Below are 22,339 nucleotides of genomic sequence, written 5' to 3' on the forward strand. Positions count from 1 at the left end.
GTAAGAAGCCTGCCCACCTCTGGACCTGTGCAGAGAGCCAGTGTCTCTCCCTCCTTGTTCCCTTTTAATCCCAACCAGATAACACTGTCTGCTGCCCCACAACAAGATGTGTGTTCCTGCCATCTCTAGAGAGCTGAAGGCTGCCCATGTCCATTTGAGACAAATACACGAGGAGACGTGCATGTAAATGGATGAAGTGTAAAATTTGGGCTCGGTCATGGATGAAAGGAAAATTAGAAAGGGGGAAAAATCACCACCAAAATTAAGCAAAGCAAATAGAACTGGTTTGAGGGGTTTTTTAAATTAAAAAATAACCTTTGACCCCTTAAAACTGTCTGAAGATCTTGATTTAAAATATAAATATAAAATCTTGTGAGGGGCAGAGCCTACTCATCCCTGGGCACTGAGGGGATTCAGCAATGGCCCTACCACCTCCGTAGTGGGGTATTTTCTCCCCCCTGTCTACACCTAGCAAAGAATGTTTCATCTCAACTGCAGGTGGCCCTGGTCCTCACACAACAGGGACCAAGGCTGTATCACAGGGCTGGGGGTGCTGCTCCGTCCGACTGCGCAAGACCTCACACAGTCACGTTAGCCGTCGGACTGGATTTCTGAAACTAGCTGCAAACTTTGTCCTCCTGTAGCTGGGAATTGAACTGGGAGGCTTCTTGATCGTAAAAAATAGAACCACAAAGGCAAATCAGTCTTGATGCATGTCTAGATTTATTTGATCACGTCTTGCATAGCTCAATAATATCTATTTTAAATCCTTTATGGAAGATTACATGTGCCAATTTCTAAGCACGTTTTGCAATTCTAATACACTCAATATAGCTTCTAAATAAAGTAAGTTTGACTTTCCCTATGAAACCTAAAAGAAACTAGCTTAACATAGCAAATATCCCATTCGTGTCAAGATTGCGCTTTTAGCGAGTACAGCAAAACACCTATTTATTCTGTATATAAAGATCATTATCTTTTTGGATGTGAAAAGCACCCTAACTTGCTCTGGTCCTTGAGAGCTCACGTCTACTTTACGGTCCCAATCTTGCAAGTGCTGAGCGCCATATGCTGCCCCTGAAATCAATGAGAGTTGGAAGGTGCTCTGCACCACACAGAATCAGGCCCTGAGAGAGATCGTGCATAATCTCTAGCAATCTGGAGTCCTTTCCAATAAAGTTGCCTTCCTCTTAGAAATGCTGATAAACATTACTTTGAAGCAGCAGCACAGACCTGAGCTGGATACAAATCTATGGAAAATTGGCTGTGTTTTGATCACAATCTCTGAGAAGAAATACTTATCACTGAGTTATTCAAAGAGAGGAAACAGAGTGACAACAAACAAAACGCTGCAGCTCAGATACGCTGCAGCTTCCTAAGAAATAAGTGCATGTTTACTGTAGAGAGTCCTGTTCATTTTAACAAACACACCAATACTTAGGCCGGTCTATTTTGATTTTATTTTTGGGCTGCTATAGCTCTCTCAATGTAGTTGCAAAGGGTGCAAATCCCCGGTAGATTCACTGCAATGTAAAACAGGATTTACACTAGTAACTTACTAGTGCACATGCCATTTTCCACCGTAACAATGTGGCTAGATGAGGATCTGTAGCAGTGTAATCACATCCAGTGCAGATTTCTCTCTCCTAGACAAGCCCCCAGTCTTCCTGAACCTCTCTGTATAGACAGGTGCTGATTGGTCCTTGTGTATTATCTTCTTCATTGCAATTAATATTTTACTGTTTTCTACAGGCTGAGCAACTATAAATAGAACTTCATTGCTCATGGCATATGGAAAGTCTTATCACTGACTGACTGCGTATTCTATTTATACAACCACACTTACCTACACATGCGTGTGGTTTGCTATGCAATATTAACCAAGAGGCAACAACATTCTTCTGGCCTAGAATGGGGATTTTAACTGAGCAAGAATGGACCATGCTATTAACTATAGAGTAAGGGCCTGATCTAGCATGGTACTGAGTACTTTCAATGATCACTGCAGTCAACAGACGCGGAGGGTGTTCAGCACCTTGCAGGAATGTGGAATGCTAGTAGAAATTTACAAGCTCTATATAAATCTGCTTACCAAGTATTTTCTTTTCCCCAACTAAATCAATGACTTATTAGCAGAGCAGTCACATTTCCCCCCCAAATAACCCACGGTCAACAATTAACTCATTCAAGCTGAAGAACAACCCAGAAGGGTCAGACACTTACCGGTCAGGCGGCAATGCAAGCAAGTTTGCCGTCAGACATCTTGCATTATGCTAACACATCCTTTACAGCAAAGCAACTAGTGCACAGCAGAAACATTTCTATTCTCTGAGAGTGCCCACTGCACTTCCAATGAGCTCCATGCTTATTAGCAACACTTCCCTCATGCCAATTAAATCCTAAACATCGAGTCCATTTCAAGTGTGAGTCAGTCTCCAGTTCAATAACGCCAATAAAAAAGCCTGCCTGCTTTTACTCGACAGTACTCTCAAAGGCCTCAAGAAATGCACATTAGATTAAATACAGAGCTGAACAAGATCTTAATTCAATAAGAAATACAGCAGGATGGCAACACTGTTTTCCTGTCTCTGGATGACTGACCTCACAAAGGGTAAGACAGTTTATTGTAGGCTCTTGCAACAAGCCATTTCAAAGTCTAGTAAAATCTGTAGTCTTTGATCACTCAAGAATTTGCTGGAGCATGAACAATTTTTTTTAATACCAGGCCGTTTAAATGAATGTAAAGCCCAGTAACTTCAAGCGGTCAGTTTTCCCTATTTCATGGGAGGTTTCGCCAGGCTAGTATGTTGGACTTTGAAGAGGTTACGAGGTGGTGGTTACATCAAAGTAAGGTCCCAGCCTGTTCCCCAGCCCTCAAAAGCTACATGAAGATGTTAGCTTTCAACAGAACAGTCCCCTACCTCCTACAGGTTTGTAAAGCAAATCTAATCGAAAAGAGGATGAATTCTCCCCGCGTTACTTTGGAGATTCCTAAACTTTCAGACACCAGCACCCAAGAGAATACACAGAATTCCTACGATTCCAGATGCAATCTGCTTCCTTACACTTAGGTTTTGCAAAATGACACTCCATTATTGCTGCTTCTAACCTACGAGTGTCAGAGTGGGGAAGGGATCACCGCTTCTCCATCTTATAAAGCGCAAAGGTAATCTTAGAAGGTTCAAGTCAAGCAGCTGTCTGTGCACAATGGTCACAGCAGGGACAGGAAACAAGTGTGGCCAAATGCTACTGATGGAATTAACAGTCCCCTGGGGATGTGAAGAGCCTCGATTCCAGCCTTCACTGCCACATGTCGCCATTGTCTCCATTCTCGTGGAACTTGTGCAAGTGATCAGCATACCTGAAAAGAACAAGTTAAATAATGAATCAGCACAAAACCCATGGCAAGACCCAATACACACTGAAATCGGTATGAAGCCAGACTGCCCTTCCAACAACAGCTATCATAATCAGGAGCATAGCCTCTTTTACACCACCAGAAAATCCCTGAGAGTTAGTCAGAGCAGCTGAAAACAAATCATGGGACCTGATCCTGACATCTTTACTCACATATGGGGTGATGCAAATAACGGATTTTTTTGTTTTGCTAGCCATTCCAAAACATTGGGGGAAAAATCCATGTTGGGTTGACCCAACATGAATTTTTTTTGGCAAACTGGAAAAAAGCTTATTTCAGTTCAAAATGTTTCATTCGACTCAAAACAAAATGTTTTGTTTAATTTTTATTTAAAATACTTAAAAATGGAAGTACATTTTGAAACGAAGTCGTTTAAAAATAGCACATTTTTATTTTGGGGGGATTTTTAACCAAAACCATTTGGTGAATTAGACACAATTTCTCCATGTTTCAGTTAATCTGAATCTACATTTTTCAGTGGAAAAAAAGTTGTGGCTGAAAATCTTCACCCAGCTTTATCACATCCTTACTTACGTGAGAGGATTACTCGTGCACATGCGTGTCGCAGGATTGGGCCCTCACCTACTGAAAACACTCGTCTCCAAATTAATCGATCTCTTAGATATGTGTCATTCCGCAGCTAATTTCAAAACTGACTAACATGTTGTTCTGCTCTATAAAGCCTGTGTAAATATGGTACAGTGGGCTTCCGTGTTTATTGTCTTAAAGGTTTGCAGTTCTAATGAGTAAAACAGTCCCTCCAGCAAGCTGAGCCTGGATTGTTTTATTCTTGTGCATCTTCACCAGCAAAACGTCCTCCTCACCACATTAAGGCTTAGGTTACATCTCTAAAATCCTGTTAGCGATTGCTGACAAAGGTGTCATGATTAGAACTTAATAAACAATTCTATTGATGCACAAGAAGGAACAAAATTCAGCTCGCTCTGTCTGAACTGTTTTTGCCTTTACAGGGCTATCAAGAGTCAAAAGCAGTCAGCCTTTACTTCTGGTACTAAAGACAGTAGATAAGACTCTTAAAAGTAGTCACAGGGAACTGATCTGCTGAAATAAGGTGCTGTTTTTCAGAACAGAACTGCAATTTAATGCGACCATGTGTTTAGAAAGCGACTGCAAGCTCAAATGTTCCTCTGGTTAAATCAGGGGTCGGCAACCTTTCAGAAGTGGTGTGCCGAGTCTTCATTTATTCACTCTAATGTAAGGTTTCTTGTGCCAGTCATACATTTTAACGTTTTTAGAAGGTCTCTTTCTATAAGTCTACAATATATAACTAAACTATTGTTGTATGTAAAGTAAATAAGGTTTTTTAAATGTTTAAGAAGCTTCATTTAAAATTAAACTAAAATGCAGAGCCCCCTGGACCGGTGGCCAGGACCCGGGCAGTGTGAGTGCCACTGAAAATCCGCTCGTGTGCCGCCTTTGGCACGCGTGCCATAGGTTGCCTACCCCTGGGTTAAATCAACATTGCTCCTCTTCCCAAGACAGTAACCGTTTTGAAATCTGGATTGTACTGAATTGTCCTATTTTCATACATACTTCTTAGCACAGTAAGCAGCGCAGTCCCTTCCCACGCTCTCACTCCAAGCAGTTTTGTAGAGTACCTAGGAAATAAGAAATGCTGTTAACTGTTTCCCATTGCAACGGGAGGCCCCCTGTATTTACTTTCTCCTCAGTACATTAGTGCAGCTGTGACCAGCATCTCACTTCTCTCAGCATAAGCCACCAACCTGACTTTGATGACCAACCCTCTGCGATGCTATATTGCTTTACATAACCACAGGGTCTGATTCTTCCATTTCTGTTAGAGAAATGTTTGCTACAGCCTTAAAGAAATAACTGTCTTCCCCAGTCAATCAAACGCACACAGTAATAGGCTGGGTGGAATAGTAAGGGCATCTCTTGGCTTTTCATAGCCATAAACTATGTATGTTCTAGTGCAGCGGTGGCCATCCTGTGGCTCTGGAGCCGCATGTGGCTCTTCAGAGGTTAATAAGCGGCTCCTTGCATAGACTGGGCTGGAGCTACGGATGCTGACTTTCCAGGGTGCCGGGGGAGTGCTCACTGCTCAACCCCCTGCTCAGCCCCAGGCCCTGCCCCCACTCCACCCCTTCCCCCAAGGCCCCTGTTCCTTTTCCCGAGCCTGCCATGCCCTCGCTCCTCCCCCCTCTCCCCTCCCCCCCAGAGCCTCCTGCGTACCGCAAAACAACTGATCATGGCGGGTGGGAGGTGCGGGGAGGGAGGGGGAGGCGTTGATCGGCAGGACTGCCGGGGCTGGGGAGCTGATGGGGGGCTGCTGACGTATTAGTGTGTCTCTTTGGCAATGTACATTGGTAAATTCTGGCTCCTTCTCAGGCTCAGGTTGGCCACCCCTGATCTAGTGGGTTGATTTCAACATAGTCAAGAATATGGAATTTTTCAATACATGACTAAAGAGCACATTAAGGAAGAGCTGTGTGGTAGGAACACAGTTTTTAATTACCACTATGAAGAGATTTAAATATACTACATTATTACATATTAGTGTTGTTAATCTTTAGAAAATAGAACTGAACCAGAAGCTTCAATTTCCCCTCCCTTGAGTTTTAGGACTTTTGCCCACCAAATTTGGATTAGCTTTGCATGCTGTAATTTGCAGAGGGTCTCTGTAAACAGAGCAACTTAAAGGGAAGGAAATAAGACTACAGGAACGGGAAGGCCTACAATCCATGAATGGAGATAAACTGGAGAGTTAGCAGGAGAAGAGGCTACCATTGATGCAGTATGGTCCAGCTGGTGTGATACTAGACTGGGAGTCAGGAGTCTTGGACGCTAATTCTGGCTCTGCCATGGACTTGCTTTGAGACCATGGGCTAGTAACTTATCCTCACCGAGCCTTGTTTTCCCTCATCTATAAAACCAGAATATTGTACCTTGCCCGTCTTTGTAGTGTGTTCTGAAATCCATGAATGAAAAGTGATTTTCACTATATCACGCACAGAGCCATAGAAGCATATACAGTGCCTTTCACTGAGCCAATGGGTAAGCTGCTAAAGAGCAGTTCTCAAGCCAAAACAATGATGGCCTCTATCCCTTTTTGCCCTTCTTTAAACTCTTCAACAGAAGTAATGTGCAAAGGGCCTCTCTAGGGACCGGATTTTCAGATGCGCTGAGCACCCACAAATCCAACTGAAGTCAATAGGAGCTTAGGTTACTCAGTACCTCTGAAAATCAGCTCTCTCTCAGTCTAAGTGCTATCTTCTGAAATGTTTAGCTTGTTGGCGTGTAGGTCTAGATACAACCTCTCTGCCATTTGCTTCTATTAATGAAGAGCAGGGCTGTAGTATGGTGGCCTCTGTTGTATGTCTCACTGGTCTGTTGACCATCTTTGATATTACACATATAATATATTTAAATATTAAAATTCTGCAGATTGGGGGTGGAGAAATGATTTAAATAAAACTTTACAACCGACTTCATTGAAAAGCACAATGGGACTGCAATGCAGGCAGAAGACCTCCACATCTGCTGCCGAAGCTGATGTGCTAATGCCTTTGTGACTTGTCAGAAGGTTATCCTGTCACGGGGGAAATGCTCTAATTCCACAAATACCATTCAGCAGGCCTGCAAATTAGGGTTAATTGAAATTCACAAAAGGGAGAAGAAAGAAAAGGTTTGTGGAAAGGAAGCCAGATGGAGGGAGGTGAAGGCCTCTGTTTCTAGATTAAGGGGAAAGACATTTCTCAAACGGTAGAAGTGGATCAGACAGACTCATCCAGCCCACTGTTACGTGTATGCAGTTGGAGCATTGGTGTCAATGGCTTTGCAGCTCTGGCCTTGTACTGTTTAGATAGATAGAATGAGATTATTCCAGCCGTGCAATTCTTATGCCTAATATTTTTTCGGCTACATTTTAAACTTTAACGATGCTTAACTTTTTATTTTCTTTGCTCTCTTCCCCACAAGATGACTGCAGGTTGGTTTTTTATTCTGACAAAATCTGGAGAGAAATATTTGTGCTATTGGTTTGTCTTTCATCTTGTCTCATTTAATTATTGATGAGTTTTTCCTGCCATGACAGATAAGCCCCCAGAAATTCTGTAAATAAAACTTCAAAACAGGATAGACAGAAAAGCACAAGGCCACTACAAATACAAGCTGGAGACCTGGGCATCTGCTGCTAACACCTCCCGTGCAACTCATAAAAGCATTATCCTGCCACTGGGGAAATACTGTAATTCCAGAAATACGATTCAGCAGGCCTCTAAGTTAGGGGAAACTGAAATTTACAAAAGGGGGAAAAACCGAGCTGTGAACACAGCCCTGAGCACAAGGGAACTTCCAGATTAAGGCCTTCTTTATCTATCTGGTCTGAGTGGGCAGCCACCCAACTCCACTGGATCATACTGGGACTATACGTCCATATCCTGCAAACTGATCCTCACAGGAGGCTGTCTATGCCTATGCAGAGCCCCGTTAAAGTCAACAGGGCTTCCTGCTTGGATCTGATCACAGGATTGGGGCCGTATTGACTGGGAAAGGCAAATCCACAATTAGCAGCTTCCTCCCTTTGGAAATGCAGATCAGCCAGAAGACGTTGTGGGGTTGTTGTGGAAAAGTCACTAGGCCCAGCTGCATTTAAAAAAGGCAAACAAAGTCCAAAAGACTGTAGCGAGCACATCAGCATCACTTCTTTCCAAGTTATGGAGTGAGGGCTAGAATTCCAAACTGCCACATCTAAGATGCTGTGTGTTGGCTGATCACTGCTCGCGAAGCAGCCGATCATTGCCTTTGTCCAAAACACAACAGCATTCAATGATACTGTAGTGTTTGCTAGTACTGGGGAATACGGTGTGGGCAGCTTTCAGAGGGGCTAATGCAACACAGCTACTAAGCAGGGAATTTTATGGGATATTTCTAGAGACTGGTAACTTTTTAAACCAACCTATGGAAGTCTATAGCCAGGATATAATTCTCTATTAAACCCTATCGGATGATCTAAATTTTAAAATGTCTACAGAAAGGAGATCATTGTCTATTCACCTCTATAGGACTTTTACAATTCTACAGGATTTTAAACCCAGGTTGGTTTTAACACTATTAAGTTCCATAGGACTTTTCCCCACAGTGGAGTTAGAAATTATTCCCTCTGGAAAAGGAGACATTGCAGTGACCTAATTAAGACTTTTAACATTATGAAAGAGAGGTGTGTGTGTGTGTGTGTGTGTATTTACACTGGGAAATGTTTAGAAACTAAAGGAACAAGAATCTAAAAATATAGAAGGAATCACTAGCAGAACTGTAACCTGCAGCGTGTAAGGCAAAGATGGTAGTAAGTTGCCAGGAAAGGCAAAGCAGAGACTGACTGAGCTCAAGAACCATCTCCATTTGTTTCTGAAGAGTGAAGAGATGAAGGGACGTGGTGAGAAAGCAGGAAGATGGGATCACAGTGGGCTAAACGTAGACCGGCACGTTGGGTCACAGGGACATTTCTTATTTCTGAAATTTCTTACACTCTGAACTTCATGTTGAATGACTAGATTAATAAAAGCCTTCAATGCCCAGTGGAAGGATTGCCCTAATGCTGGTGAGTTGTAGGAATTCCCAAGGACTCCTGCATTTAAATAGGGTGAAATCCTATGCAACTATCTGAAAGCAGAGTGGGAGGAGACGAGCATGTTAACAAAACGCCAGTTTGGAAGAACCTCAGGTTATGTTGCCTACACTGCAATAAAAACCCTGCAGCACTGAACCAATCGTTTGGGGCCTGAACATCTACAGGGCAATTTTTAGCCCGAGCCCGCTGATCCAGGCCAGCCACGGGTCTTTTACTGCAGTGTAGCCACAGACGACGCGGCCTAGCAGCTAGATCAGGGAAAGATATCAAGAGACAGCTGGGTTCTAGTCCCAGGTCTGCCACTTACACACGGAGACTCTGGGTGAGTTACTTCCCACCTCGGTGCCTCTGTCTCCCCATCTCCGTGGATGCATCGTGCTACGTGTCCCCTGGCTCACACAGGCCTTTTGGTGCACTGACGCATGGGCTATCACACATTTACTTGGAAGAGGCAAGCGTACGTCTACTGGTTTAAAATGAAAAGCTGAGCACTGTATGGGGTATTTTCCTGCAGTTGTAAGCAGTCATTAGTTCCCCTTTTAGACCAAAACACTTACCAGGAAGACCAGGCAATGCAGCAACAGAGTGTAGAAAAATGCAATGGTGCGAGCGGTCTTGTTGGACAGGATCAGCCGCCCCTACAGCAAGATCAGAAGGAGAAACAGATTCAGTCCAGTTAAAGCAAAATTACTCTGGCCACGTTATTTTTATTATTACATGAACTACTAGCGGGGCTCCAGCTGAGCTCAGGCCCCCAATGTGTTAAGCACAGCACACACACAGCAGGAAAAAGGCCCTGCCCTACAGAGCTTCCAGTCCAAATGGACAAGACAGACAAGTGGGGGAGAAAGGAAGGATTTTGATTCCCATTTTACAGGGGGAAGTGAGGCACCAGGCGAGAGCAAGTCACTTGCCCAGGGTCACACAGGGTCTGTGGCAGAGCTGGCACCTGAAGTAGGTCTGAGCCATCCTCCACAGGAACCCTTCCTCTCTTTCTGACCCTCTTTAAGCTCCTACCCTGAAGAGGCTTTATCCTTCAAGGCGAGTAAACAGATCTCAGTTGAAAAAGGACACATCAAACAGAGGGTGAGAGTCTGTACTGGAGTTGTGGCACTGATTGCTCTCAGCTGAGGTCCATAAGAACTGAGGGTACTCAGCATTTCATTAGGAGTCCCTCAGTATCATGCAGGATTGGGCCTTCAGCTGCATACGGATCCGGCTCAGTCTAACATGTGACTGTTACACCTTGGACTGGAAAAGCTCTGCAGGTCTCCAGTCTTTCCCTGGTCACAAATGTATGTGTCCAAGATTTTTACCATTTTTTCCACTCGTGCCCACGCACAGACTTTAGGCCTCCATTTTGTTTGTAACGTATTGGACATCGATATGTTTGTATCCTACTATTTTTTCATTCTGTATTGCCAATTTATTTCATTTCCCCCTTGACCTAGACACAGGCCCTGCCTCCAATTCACCATCATTTCCGAGAGGAGTCACGTTAATAATTAAGTCTCGCACATTTACAATGTCTGAGCTTGAGGGATTTTGATTTGTGATATTCTCTCACATGCTGGATGACTAGGAACAGAGGAAAGCAGGTGAGCAACTCAGTCCTATGACATGTTGACAGACAGCCCTTGGCATTACACCATGCTCATCAATAGACTGAGTCTCTACAGCAGTTATGGTCATATTCTTTTCTTCTACCGGCTAGTTATGGGAGTGCTGGACTGCAGACTGGCTCCTCCGTTAATCTCTTCGGGCCTTCGGGGCTGAAGTCCACGGAATAGGTACCACATGGGCAGCAGCAGTGCAAATTTCCCTGCAATGGGCCTCAATCTTAACCTGAATATGACTCTATCCAGAGTGAGGAAAGGATTCAGTTCCTGGCCCTTCTGTAGGGCCTGCCAGCTGGTTCCAATCATGGAGGTCGTTTCTAAGGTGTAGATTCTTGCCCCGGGGGGACTGGAAATTCCCAGCAGACCTCCTGCCAGCTGATATATGCTGATGAGTTCCACTCCCTACCAGCCTTGGCTGGATTCCTACAGATGATTTAGATGAGGAATGCTCTGTGTTCCATTCCTGACTCCCTGGGCGAGCCAGAATACCATATATTTGTTTAAAGTTGTTTACTTTTAAAACCTTTCTTGCACGTTTCAGAGGTAACCAGTTCTTTGTACCTGGACAAGGAAGATCATTCTCCTGATTGCCTCATTCTGTTTTCCAGATCTGCGTCTCACTGGCCCACTTACATTCCTTTCTCTCTGTAAATCCAAGCAGCCTTATCAAACCTGTAAACAGTGTGTCAAACCGGTGTGCTCCAAATACAATAAACAAGATTTCATTCTGTGGCTTTATACCCCAGGCAGCATGCGCCGCACACCTGCTCAGACAGACAAAACAGAGCCCGGAAGGTATGATTAAGGGGTCGGTCCTGCAAGGTGATGAATTCTCTGGCCCCAGCAGGCTCAGGGCTTTGGCAGCAATGGGTAGGTCTGCACATCAATAGAAGATCCATGGCAGATCTCAGAGCCCTGGTCAGCTGATTCCGGCTGCGGGGCTAAAGAGCGTAGTGTAGATATTGGGGCTCAGGCTCTGAAACCCTGCAAGAGGGAAGGGTCTCAGAGCCCTGGCTCCAGCCCAAGTCCCAACATCTACACGGCTACTTTTAGCCTCGTAAGCCCGAGTCATCTAACCTGGGCTCTGAGACTTGCTGCTGAAGGTTCTTTTATTGCTGTGTAGATGTACCCAATGAAACTACTCACAGGGTGAACGTTAAGCAGGTGCGTAAGTGTTTTGCTAGATTGAGATGAGTAGCCAGAGCCTTGAGAGTTTAAGCCCCTACACACATCCTCCAGCTGCTGTATAGCTAATGGAGGTGATGATTTCAGGGGGCTTTCACACCCTGACATCTGCAATAGCAAAGCTCAGATCCAAACACTCTGGGGAAGTTTGTATCTGGATCCAGCAGCTCAGACACGTCTCAAAGGAGGTTTTTATAGCTCAGCCTAGACACAGTATTTGCATTTACACAAATTTCCCAGCCCCTTTGCGCCTTCCTTCTCCTGGGTTCAGGGAGGTGAATTTATTCTATGTCGTTAATTAGCAGCAGCAATGAGAAGAAAAAAATTACAGGCAAAATAATTGTTCTTGGCTGAAATGTGCCCTTTACATAGCAAGTGCCAGACTAGATCAGACCATCTAGATCAGTGTCCTCCTGACAGATCAGGACCAAGAACTTCAACAGAAGGTGCAAAAAACTCTGCAAGGCTCTTATGGGACAAGCTGCTTGCAGGGAAGGTTTCCTCCGAGCCCCCTTTATTCCAGCGTGATTCCCCCTGCTGCTGCTGTGGAAGTCCCTTTCTAAGAGCAGACTGAAGTACTGGCCTGGCAAGAACTTTGTACAATATGCACAGCACCGGGTACCTTCTACAGTGCTGTCAGGCAGTGTCCGCTCGAAAATCCTACATGAAGCCGAGGCAGAGAAGAGATTTGCATCTAAAAAATTCTCTTACTATGATACACTTGCAAACCCTCCCCCCCACCCCAACATGACCTTAAAGGTCTAGCTTAAACCTACAGATGCAAAAAAGAATTCAGTTTTAGGGCCAGTAATACAGGCTGATAACACAGCATGGCCCAACCCCTGCCTTGTGCTCTGCAGGGCCTTGGCCCCAAGGGAAAGGAGAACCAGTGCAGCGGGCGTGAGGCTGTGGACGGAGCAGACTGCAGGGAAGCGTGCTCAGTCCATGTGCAGCTGTAGCACAGCCAGGGTTTGGAAGCAAGAGCAGGGCTCTGTGAACTATGACTACACGGATCCCCAGGCGAAATACCCAGCACATCTGGAGAGGGCAGTAGGGGAAATGGGGTAGTGGGCACGGAGGCTGGTGCTTTGAAGGCCTCACAGTCCCTATGTTGACTTGGGCTGTGCCCAGTGAGGGAAGCCCTTGGCCCTCACACTGAAGAAAAAACACAAGCCATTAAGAGTTCAGGATGCCCCAAGAGGCCGCTCCTGTCTTTATCAAAGGACTGGGTGGGCTTTTCCCCAGTTAATAGTTAGTTTCCTCTGTTTTCTGGTTTCTCACGGTTAGTCCCTGAGCTGCTGACTGGTGGGCATGTGGGTAGGCATCTCTCACCTGGGGCCCTCTGCTGCCTGGGGTACCCAGAGATGTCCCTCTACTGCACACTGGTGAGCAGCATTCAAGATGCTCTACTATAGAACAGGAGGTGGCATTCTAGGATGCAGGTTTTTCCTGCGTAACTAACACTCACCTCTTCCCATCACAGGTTGTGAAATATGGTCCTGTGCAACCCCCACCTGAGCCTTTTCAAGGTAAGCGACCGATGACAGTCGTACACATTAGATACTTTACATGAAATCTGTGCTGGGAAGCTATGTCTGGAGGCTGGAGATCTCTGTGTATCTCCAGCACGGGCATATACACCACCCTGCTAAAATGCCTAAATTTCAACCCAGCAGGGTCACTGGTAGAGACGAGAAGGAGATTCAACCTCCATGGCCATTGAATCCCGGCCAGGATGTCATTGCGAATTGTGACGTGGACACCTGTTCTTGTAAGAACTGTGTTGCCATCAAACTGGTCCTTTTTTAGAGCACCATCAAACAGCTGTCAGGTGTTAACGATGTTCAGTCACTACTGACCTGGGTCAAATCTAAGCTGGTGACTAATATGGGAAAATCTCCACAGCCCACTCCTTTGGGACATTCAGGATGCCAGGGAAAACCTGAAACCCCTATCATCATCCAGGATGGAATTGTTTTACAAACACGGGGCCGGAATTTATCCCCGCTTTAATGGCAGAGACAAATACTGGACAAAAGTAAATTCTCATTTAAGCCCCCAAAATTCTACCAGGGGATTTCATAGGATGGAATTAAAGAAACAAAACCCACAACCAAACCAATCCTTTGCTGATGTCAGCTACTCAGGGCAATGGAGATCACTACTGTAACAAACAAGATTCGATTCTTAACTAGCCAGAGGAATAACTCCCTTAAGTCAGTTTTTTGCAAATGCGTGGCATCAATTCACTGGGATGCTAGCATTCCACTTTATCCATATTCATGTTGGCATTTGCTTGGATTCTATGCCAATGGTGCAAAGACGATTTTGCTTTTAATACAGTATATTTTTGTACTGTAGCCAACAATCACAGATGCTTAACCCCTTTCATGCTGGACTATCAGCGCATTACAGCACTCAACCCAGAGCCTGAGGCTGCTAACATCACAAACTCAAATTTAAGTCAAATCTTGGGAAAAGCAAGATTTAAATGTGAACTTGGACAACACATTTGTTCAGGGAGGGCAGTGGGAGTTTTGCTATTGATTTCTAAAGTAGCAGGATCTGGCTCAGAGTAAGGTTGATAGCGACGGCAAGAGATGTCACCCACAGGCCAGTCATACGGCACTGGGGCACCAGTTCTCTGCCGTCCTTTTCCCCCAAGGAGGGTCTGTCTCGGACCCCTTTGATTTGGAACAGCTCTATGTTCTTCTCGCTAACTCCAGCTGATGTTAAAAAGAGCTACATGCACATACCCATTGAACGCGAGCCCATTCCCTCTCCACGCTCTATGTCCTACAAGCCAAATGAAATAGATCTGCTCTGATTGACATAACTGCCCAGCTTGCAAAATGTCCAGGTGCTCAAAGCGTTGATTGCTGAAACCAAATAAATGCAGGCTGTGCTGTCAGGTGTTTCAACCACTAACGTGGAAATATACACCTTACATTTAGTTGTGAAGCACCTTCCAACCCACTCTGCCAGCTCCACACCTCCTCCCACTGCGTCACAGACGCATTCATTCTGTGGCCTCTGCTCGATACCCAGAGAGGGTTTTTATAATGCCTCTTTGAGGGAAGAATCAGGATGAGGAGAGAGGATTATCTGCCAGCGGATTTAGTTTTGCAAGGCAGCTTGAATAATGAACAGGCCACCAGATGGCTAGTGTTACCAGATGAAAAGTCAGTTGGCAACTGTATCAAATCCATCTCTGTGCAAATCAACAACATGCTGTGTGGTGTAAGAATGCAGAGTTAGGGCAGCAAATTGGCAATTTCTGGGCAAAATGCTAAGGATCCCAGGGGCCTGGGCTACTAACATTGGAAATACAAAATAATCATCATCTGTCTGATGTTTCTCAAAGTTCACTCCAGCCACCTAGACATTATCCTCTGGATCCCAACAGCAATCAGTTCCTGTACCCTATCGTACTGTGCCCAGTTACCTCTGCAGCTCTCCTGCGGCGGCCCTTAGCTTAGAGCCTAGCTTCATTAGTATAATCCCAAATCCAGTCGCAGGTGCTTGTCTACACTTGTGCTCCCTAACCAGTGAGAATTCTGTTGTCAAGTTCCCAGTTTAGACAAGGTTTATCCACATTACGGGGGAAGGCCATCACGAGAATTCATTTCCTCTTGACTCCATCGGCTGGCAGGAGGACACAGCCCCTGCTGAGAGTGCTAGCATACCTCCACCTTGCAGAGCCACTGCTTTTCTTTCTTTAGGAACAAATGTGCTTAAAACTTGTTATTTAGCAGGAAACCTGTATAACCAAAGCTGCTCTACCCAGCGTGAGTGTTAGCGAAGAGCAGAACTAAGCTATGAGGGATCACACCGGATAGAATTCTGCTTCTCTGCATTTTAGAAGCATCATGCTCTGGAATTCATTTTCCTCTCCCCATTGTTCTCCACTGCTCACTCTTCTCATATCTCACCTTCAAAACCCCACTCTTGGATTTAGCCTCAGGCAAAGGCTAAATCACATTCCCCTCTCCTCCCTGTAATTAGTTTACAAGAATGCTTATCTCCATTATTACCCCTTTGAAATTACAGCTTCCTTTACCCGCTGGTCTCCTCCTGCCACATTGTGCCTTGCACTCTGCATACACAATTATGCCAAGCATTTGCTCATTATTTAATCTCTCATTGTAAAGCATTGTGAGGCGCTTTGTGTGAAGGATGCTAGATAAAAAGTAAATTAAACTGAATTATCGGGCTCTCCAACAGAGTTAGAGAGACTAGACGCAGAACAATGTACAGTGCAACTCAGGTCCAGGATCACCCCGAATCATTTGGAAAGGAGAAGCGTCAGTGGCACTTTGAACATGTTCTACAAGACAGCAGTAAAGCCAGAGACCTGGGGATTTACTACACTGTACAGGCTTGGTAGCCTTCCTAACTTCATCCGGGATATAGACTGACCCATGGATGTTCTAGCTGAGTCAGCTAGTGGGAAATCATGAGATTATTTTCAGACAAACTGCCCTTGAAGTCCATAGGAATTTTGCCCAAGGAAGCAGCTCAGGAGACGGTCCCTGGAGACAGAATTCAAACAACATTCAGGTACTATGACTTCCTCTTTAGAAAGGGATTTAGTGCAAAAATTTGCAAGGGACTCACGCAGCCCTGGGAAGATGCAGCAACAACCTTAATCCCTACCAATAGCATGCCATCTAATTCAGAAGTGGGATCAGGTCTGGACTTCTGACACCAACAGCCCAAACGTCCAGGTGTGGGGGATAGTGGAGATTCTGCTCAGAGGTGTCAGACTCTGGGCCCAGGCTAAGAAACTTGAGTTTGGATTCTGAAATCCCATAAAGTTTGGGTGTTGAGATTTGGGATTCCAGTCCTGGCTCCTCTCCAATAGTGACATTGCCCTTCTGTTTGCGTTTTTGCTTTCAACACACAGCATAAGCCAACAATGCATCTATTTTATGGTTCTAATAAAATTCTTAATGTGGCTTTATATGGTGTTGGTTTTCTCTTTTCCAGTCATTGATTTTGCTTCTGACCATGATTAATGTGTTTACTGGTGCCCAATTGCATTTTTTATGCATTTCCTCTAGATAAGGAAGTTACTTGCCTTGTTGTAACTGGAGTTCCTGGAGATGTGTGGTCCCCATTTCTAGTCCACTGTGGGGTCTGCATGCAGTCTGTGCACCTGAGACCAGAGAATTCTTGCAAGCTATGTCCATTGGTCCCTGGCTCTGCTCGTGCTCCGTGCTGAGGGTATCAGGGGCAGTGCATACCAGTTCCTCCTCTTCTGTGAATCCAGTCATGATCCAAAGCAGAGGGAACAAGGGCAGGTAGTGGAATACAGATATCAAATCAGCATCATCCAGTGGTGCAGAGCTGGTGTAGGCAGAGTGCCTCCTCTGCTGCCACTATTCCCCACCCCTGCTATGGTTGGTGACCAAGGAAAAGAGGGTGTGGCTAAGGTGTCCATATGTGCTGCTGATCCCCAGCTGCCCTAGCATCTCCTTTAGGGCTGTTGGTTGCTGGTGCAATTTAGAGCAGCAGGAGGGATGTTCTAACTTACAGTGGGGTGCTTGTGATTTTCCCCTTCTACTAAGTGTCCAGTTGTCCCGAGTCTTGCAGGAAAAGCAGCGTAACAAGAACTGAAGAGCAGAAAACAAGCAGTTTTTTTAAATAACCACTGAGGCCTCCATAGTCCATTATACAGCAGCAAAAAGGAGACATCTTCCCTGTACACTCCCCCGGCAACACACCACCTTCTGCAAGTCACCTCTAACTGATGTCAAGGGAAAAAGCCAAACACTTCTAAAAGAACATTCTCTTAAATGAAAGCCAATGCAACGCTAACCATCTGGCCCCCTCCCACCCCGGTCATGTCATGTGAGTCATGTGGCCATGGGCTGGGTCTGAGATTTGCCCCCTCAGCCATTCTGGAATCCAGTCAGCTGTCTCCCTAATGATGCAAACACCCTGATGAAGGGACAGCAAGAGAGGAAATGTTTGTCCTTATCGCCTCTTCTGAAGTGGAGCCATTTGCAAAGACTCAGTAGGAGAGTTAAGAGTGGAAGAAGCGACTGTCTGTCCTTATTAACTCACAAGGTCCAAGTGGCGTCAACAAAACATTCGTAACATGATCTACTCTGAGCGCACCGAGCTGGGACCCAGTGCTCAAGGGCTCAGAAAACAGGAGGTGGGTGGAGCATATTTGACGTGAGAGAAATGTTTATAACCAGAAGAAAATGTACTTGGTGGCTACTACTTTTCAGAGGTCCCTTTGCTAAGAGTGAAAGTATTTGTGCTTAAAAAAAAAGTTTCCTTCACAGCTCAGCTTCCCATGCAAGAACTGGCTGCAGAGAAGTCCTAGTTCTGTATCTGGGACATCAGCCTGATGCCATTGCGTCTGAAACTAGGTTGTCACAAGCACAGCATGATTCATAGCTCTGCCACAGGATCAGAGGGCGGCAATGCTGGCTTGAACGGCAACCAGCAAACCCAGGACGGAAAAGTCTGTCAAGGATCTGAAAGCCTGCAACCCTGTACACAGGAGCGTGTGATGTTTGGCAATTTCCAAAGAAGGAAAGTCCTTGTTGAAAGCAAAGAGACCAACAAACTCTTTGGCATGACGAGAGCAACAAATGGAGACAGAGAATTATGTATTGTAGGTAACCTGCCATCACTTACCATACTGAGGGTGGCTTTATCCCAAGGACTGAGGCTCAGATATTTCCTCTGGCGTTCCTGAAAGTAAATGGCACAAAAGGTTTCATTTGGGGCTAGAAGTGCTCATTTTAGGTTTGGAGAAATATAGGAGAGGCTTGTTGCAAGCCAAGCAGCACTTTCTACCTCTCATGGAAGGGAGAGATGTAAGTGGTAGGCCAAGATGAACTGCCCTCTACTCCCAAATCTACCCCTCACCAATGTTCTTACTCTAGCGGTTTGATGTCCAGATGTCAGCTACTACCTGCCCTTTCACAAAGGGTCCAGAAGGGTCAAAGCGTTTCTTTCCACCTTGTTACTGTGATTATTTATTGCTCAATTTTCCCAATTAGTATTCACTCTGCTGCCATTGGCATTTGTGCCATGCACTGTAGAGCAGAGAGGTAGTCTCAATACACATCTGGGAGCCTGGAGCTACTGGGTTATCGCCCGGACTCCTTCAATGGTCAGGCCCAAGGCACAACCTCTCTGCTTCAGCTTCCCCATCTGTAAAATGGGGATAAATACTACTGCCCTGCCTTCCTGCTGGGGTGCTGGGAGGGAGGAATTTTTAAGATTAAAACAGCAGGATGAACAGCGACCCTGCATGAACTGACAGGTGCTCGTTGTACAGAGAAACTGCGTGAGCACAAGGCAATTTCTTCCCTACCCCATGGTCGGCAATGCTCTGGGTGTGGAACCCCAGTCCCCAGCCTGCTCCCAAGCATCCCACTGGACAGAATGCTCCATCCAGCTGGAGAACAGGAGAGGTTTTGGCTGGCATTGGACAGCAAGCTAAATGCAAGACTGAATTCTAGTGAATGGGCCAAACTCAGGGGTGGCTAAGTCGTGCAATTTATGCTGATCTTCCATTCCGAGTGTTGGCAGGAGAGATGCAGCCTACAGCATTTGGGGATTTTGGCCGGCGCAAAATTCAGCATTGGCGTGAGAAGGCACAACTCCTACTGGAGCCAATGGGGGCTGTGCCTTCCTACACCAGAGCGGAACTGGGCCCCCAGGAGGCTTGGGAACGGTCTGGGTGCCAGGTGAAGTGCATGAGGGCAGCTGGATTTATTTTACACCCTCGTTAGTTGCTGTTCTAGCTACACTCCCTTGCTGGTAGGTGACTCTTGTTTTGCATCCAACAGCTTGGTCCAAGTTACACACGGCGTCTAACACCCACCCTGCTTCATCAGTGCTGGAACTGGCCTGGGAACCCCCACAACAGATACATATGCTTACTCCAAGCTGTATTTGGTCCTAGGATTGTGAAATAATTCCCTCCCCCACAAAAAACAAACAAACAAACCCCCAAACCAAAGAACTGCTTCAGCCTAAGAAGTCTGGGGGTGGAAGTGAGGGTTAGGTGCGTGAAAAGTTTTGCTTGAATGGAAAAATGCCATTTTAAATGTCGCCTGGTTCATCACTCTGGAAGGCATTTTCTGATATGCCCAGACCAGCCAACTGGGAACACAGACAGGACTGGGTAAGGAAGCCTGCACCATGGTTGTTGCGGCTAGCCAGGGACCTCTTCCCTTCCTATGCACCAAGATGCCTCTTCCACCAGCACATGCTGTGGAACCTCATGGGCTGGGGGAGAACATTACAGTAGCAACGAAACATACAGCAGTGCCCCTTTGTCATGCTTTGGCTATGGACCAATACAGGATGGGAGACAAAGCTGTGATCCGGCTTCAGGGAGTTTACTAGGGGAGACAAACAAACACACACACACTTATTTTTTTCCAAAGCCGTTCTGTGACTAAGGGCTGTCTATGGTTATGAATTAGAATGAGCCTTTCAAAGCCCTGGTGTTGCTCTTCAGATACCATCTTCAAAAGAGCACCACGTGAGAAGACGTGTAGGCCCATGCACTGAGCTGCCCACGAAGTGCTGTGGGACATGCGTGTCCTGTGCACGCCAGTCCCATGGAACTGAGGTACCCACTGCTAACTCTTGTGGGGGAGGCATGGAGAGGTGGAGTTTGGAGGGAAAGTGAAGAGTGAGAGAGAGCAAGAGATACCCCCCCACACACACTTAACGAAGATACTAAATGTCAAAATATCCTGGTGTGCTAATCATTTAGAACCCAATCCAGTGAGGTGCTCAGTGCGCCCAACCCTCGTGGTCTTCATGGGGACGGGAGGGCAACTCAGCACCTTGCCAGACAGGGCCCTCGGGAGCAGAGAACCCCTCTGGCTTTCCGTACCTTCCTGCTGAAAGAGGAGAAGGGGTCCAGGCGCTCTTCGTACTGGGTGGAGTAGCGGAGCTCCGTGTCGTCACTGCTGCCGCCCTACAGGAATCAGACAAGAAGTTAGCTTCCTTCTCCTCTGCTGACAACTGGGCTGGGCAGCACAAGAGTTACTTTCTACACAGTCCTTTCCTGGGGGCAGATGGCTCCCTGCAGCACCGTTCACCCACTGGAGATCTCCATTTTGGGGGTGAGCCATGGACTCTACATTCATTCCCAAGCAACGGGGAAGCAGAAGACTTAGCCAGGCAACTTTCTTTGCTCACCCTAATTAATTTTTGTAATTAAAAGGGGCACCTTAATTAATTAAGGGCATCCCACCAAGTTTCTGCCCTTTGCGCACGTGCACACACATATTTAGGCTGGTGAGCTTAAAAGAGACTTTATAAATCTGAGCATGAGAAATGTTTTAAGTGGATTCAGCATCCTACCCTATAAATGTACAGTTCATTCCTTTAGGCAGAAGCACAGGAATTGGATACTGGGATGGAACACTGAGCCATTGCAAATTGGTGGTAGATATAGCAATAGTTATACTGGGACACTGACACCTCTAAGGGCTTGGGTGATCTTATCCCCACTTTACAAATGGGGAAACCAAGGCACGGAGACATCAAGTGACTTGCCCAAGGTTATGCAGAGTCGGCCTGATTCTCCCCTGCCTTGCCCCCGGTGATAGTCACTGACCCCACTGCAGAGTGGGTGTAAAATGCTTCCTAATCAGGAGAGCAACTCCGTGCAGAGGTATGAGTGACTGGGCAATGGGGAAGCAAGACTAGAATCCAAGTCTCCTGGCTCCAAGCCCCACTCCCATCACCCCAGATAATCCCTGCTCAACTACACATATGGTGGTAGCTTGTGCAATTCTGTGCACAGGGTAAAAACTCAGTCCAACGGCTGAGTTGATCAGTGCTCCAAAGTTGGACTTGCATACTCAAGCAAAGCAGAAAAGGCATTTAAACAAAACCCTTTTGTTTACCAGCAGTTTTGTGTTTCCTTTGCTCCTGTTTTAGGTAAATAACAGCATCTTACACCACCCACCTCCTCAGCTGCATGATCGAATAATGAAGTCAGAATTATCTGTTTGCAACACCACAGAATGTTCTTGCCATGGAAATGCTTAGGATGTCACAAATCCAGCATACTAGCCCTGATGGATCAGGTAAGAGGGAGAGAGGAGCTCAGGGGGAGGAAAGCACTATTTAAACACACATCTATTAGCAGCCGAAAGGGCAAGGGAAATTGTGAAAAACCCCTGAAAGGGGGTGAGAGATGTAGCTCTTATTTATGCACGTTATGTTCTCAAGCAAGCTCCATCCTGATCTCAAGTTTCTCCCAGTATGGAAGTCCCCATTTCATAACCATGTAGCCGGCTCTGGATTAAATTCACAACGAGCACTTCTTAAAAGCCCTATGTGAGGCTACAAGTCTGCAAACTGTGCTCCAACTTATTAAAATATCATCCAGATTCCAAGCCCGCTTACTGATTCCTCCTCAAACCACCCTGACAACAACATTTGATGTACCCAGGTAAAACAACGACCTCCTCCAAAGCGTTTTAGCTCATACAAACAGTGCATAGTGTG

The 22,339-nt window shown here is 45.9% G+C and overlaps 1 protein-coding gene across 1 annotated transcript in view; it reads right to left on the minus strand.

The window, feature by feature from the left end:
• Nucleotides 1–704: 704 nt before the first annotated feature.
• The window catches only part of CUX1 (cut like homeobox 1), a 373,050-nt gene continuing 351,415 nt past the window's right edge, over nt 705–22,339 (minus strand). The window contains exons 19-23 of the mRNA XM_026656513.1: nt 20,712–20,795; nt 18,488–18,544; nt 9,587–9,667; nt 4,973–5,037; nt 705–3,361 (exon numbers count right to left, since the gene is read on the minus strand). Of these exons, the coding sequence (XP_026512298.1) occupies nt 3,301–3,361; nt 4,973–5,037; nt 9,587–9,667; nt 18,488–18,544; nt 20,712–20,795 (348 nt within the window). The 3' untranslated portion in view covers nt 705–3,300. The remainder of the gene's footprint in view (nt 3,362–4,972; nt 5,038–9,586; nt 9,668–18,487; nt 18,545–20,711; nt 20,796–22,339) is intronic.

Source organism: Terrapene carolina, unplaced genomic scaffold (genome assembly GCF_002925995.2).
Source record: "Terrapene carolina triunguis isolate 2854851 unplaced genomic scaffold, T_m_triunguis-2.0 Scaffold231, whole genome shotgun sequence".
Taxonomy (NCBI): Eukaryota; Metazoa; Chordata; order Testudines; family Emydidae; genus Terrapene; species Terrapene triunguis.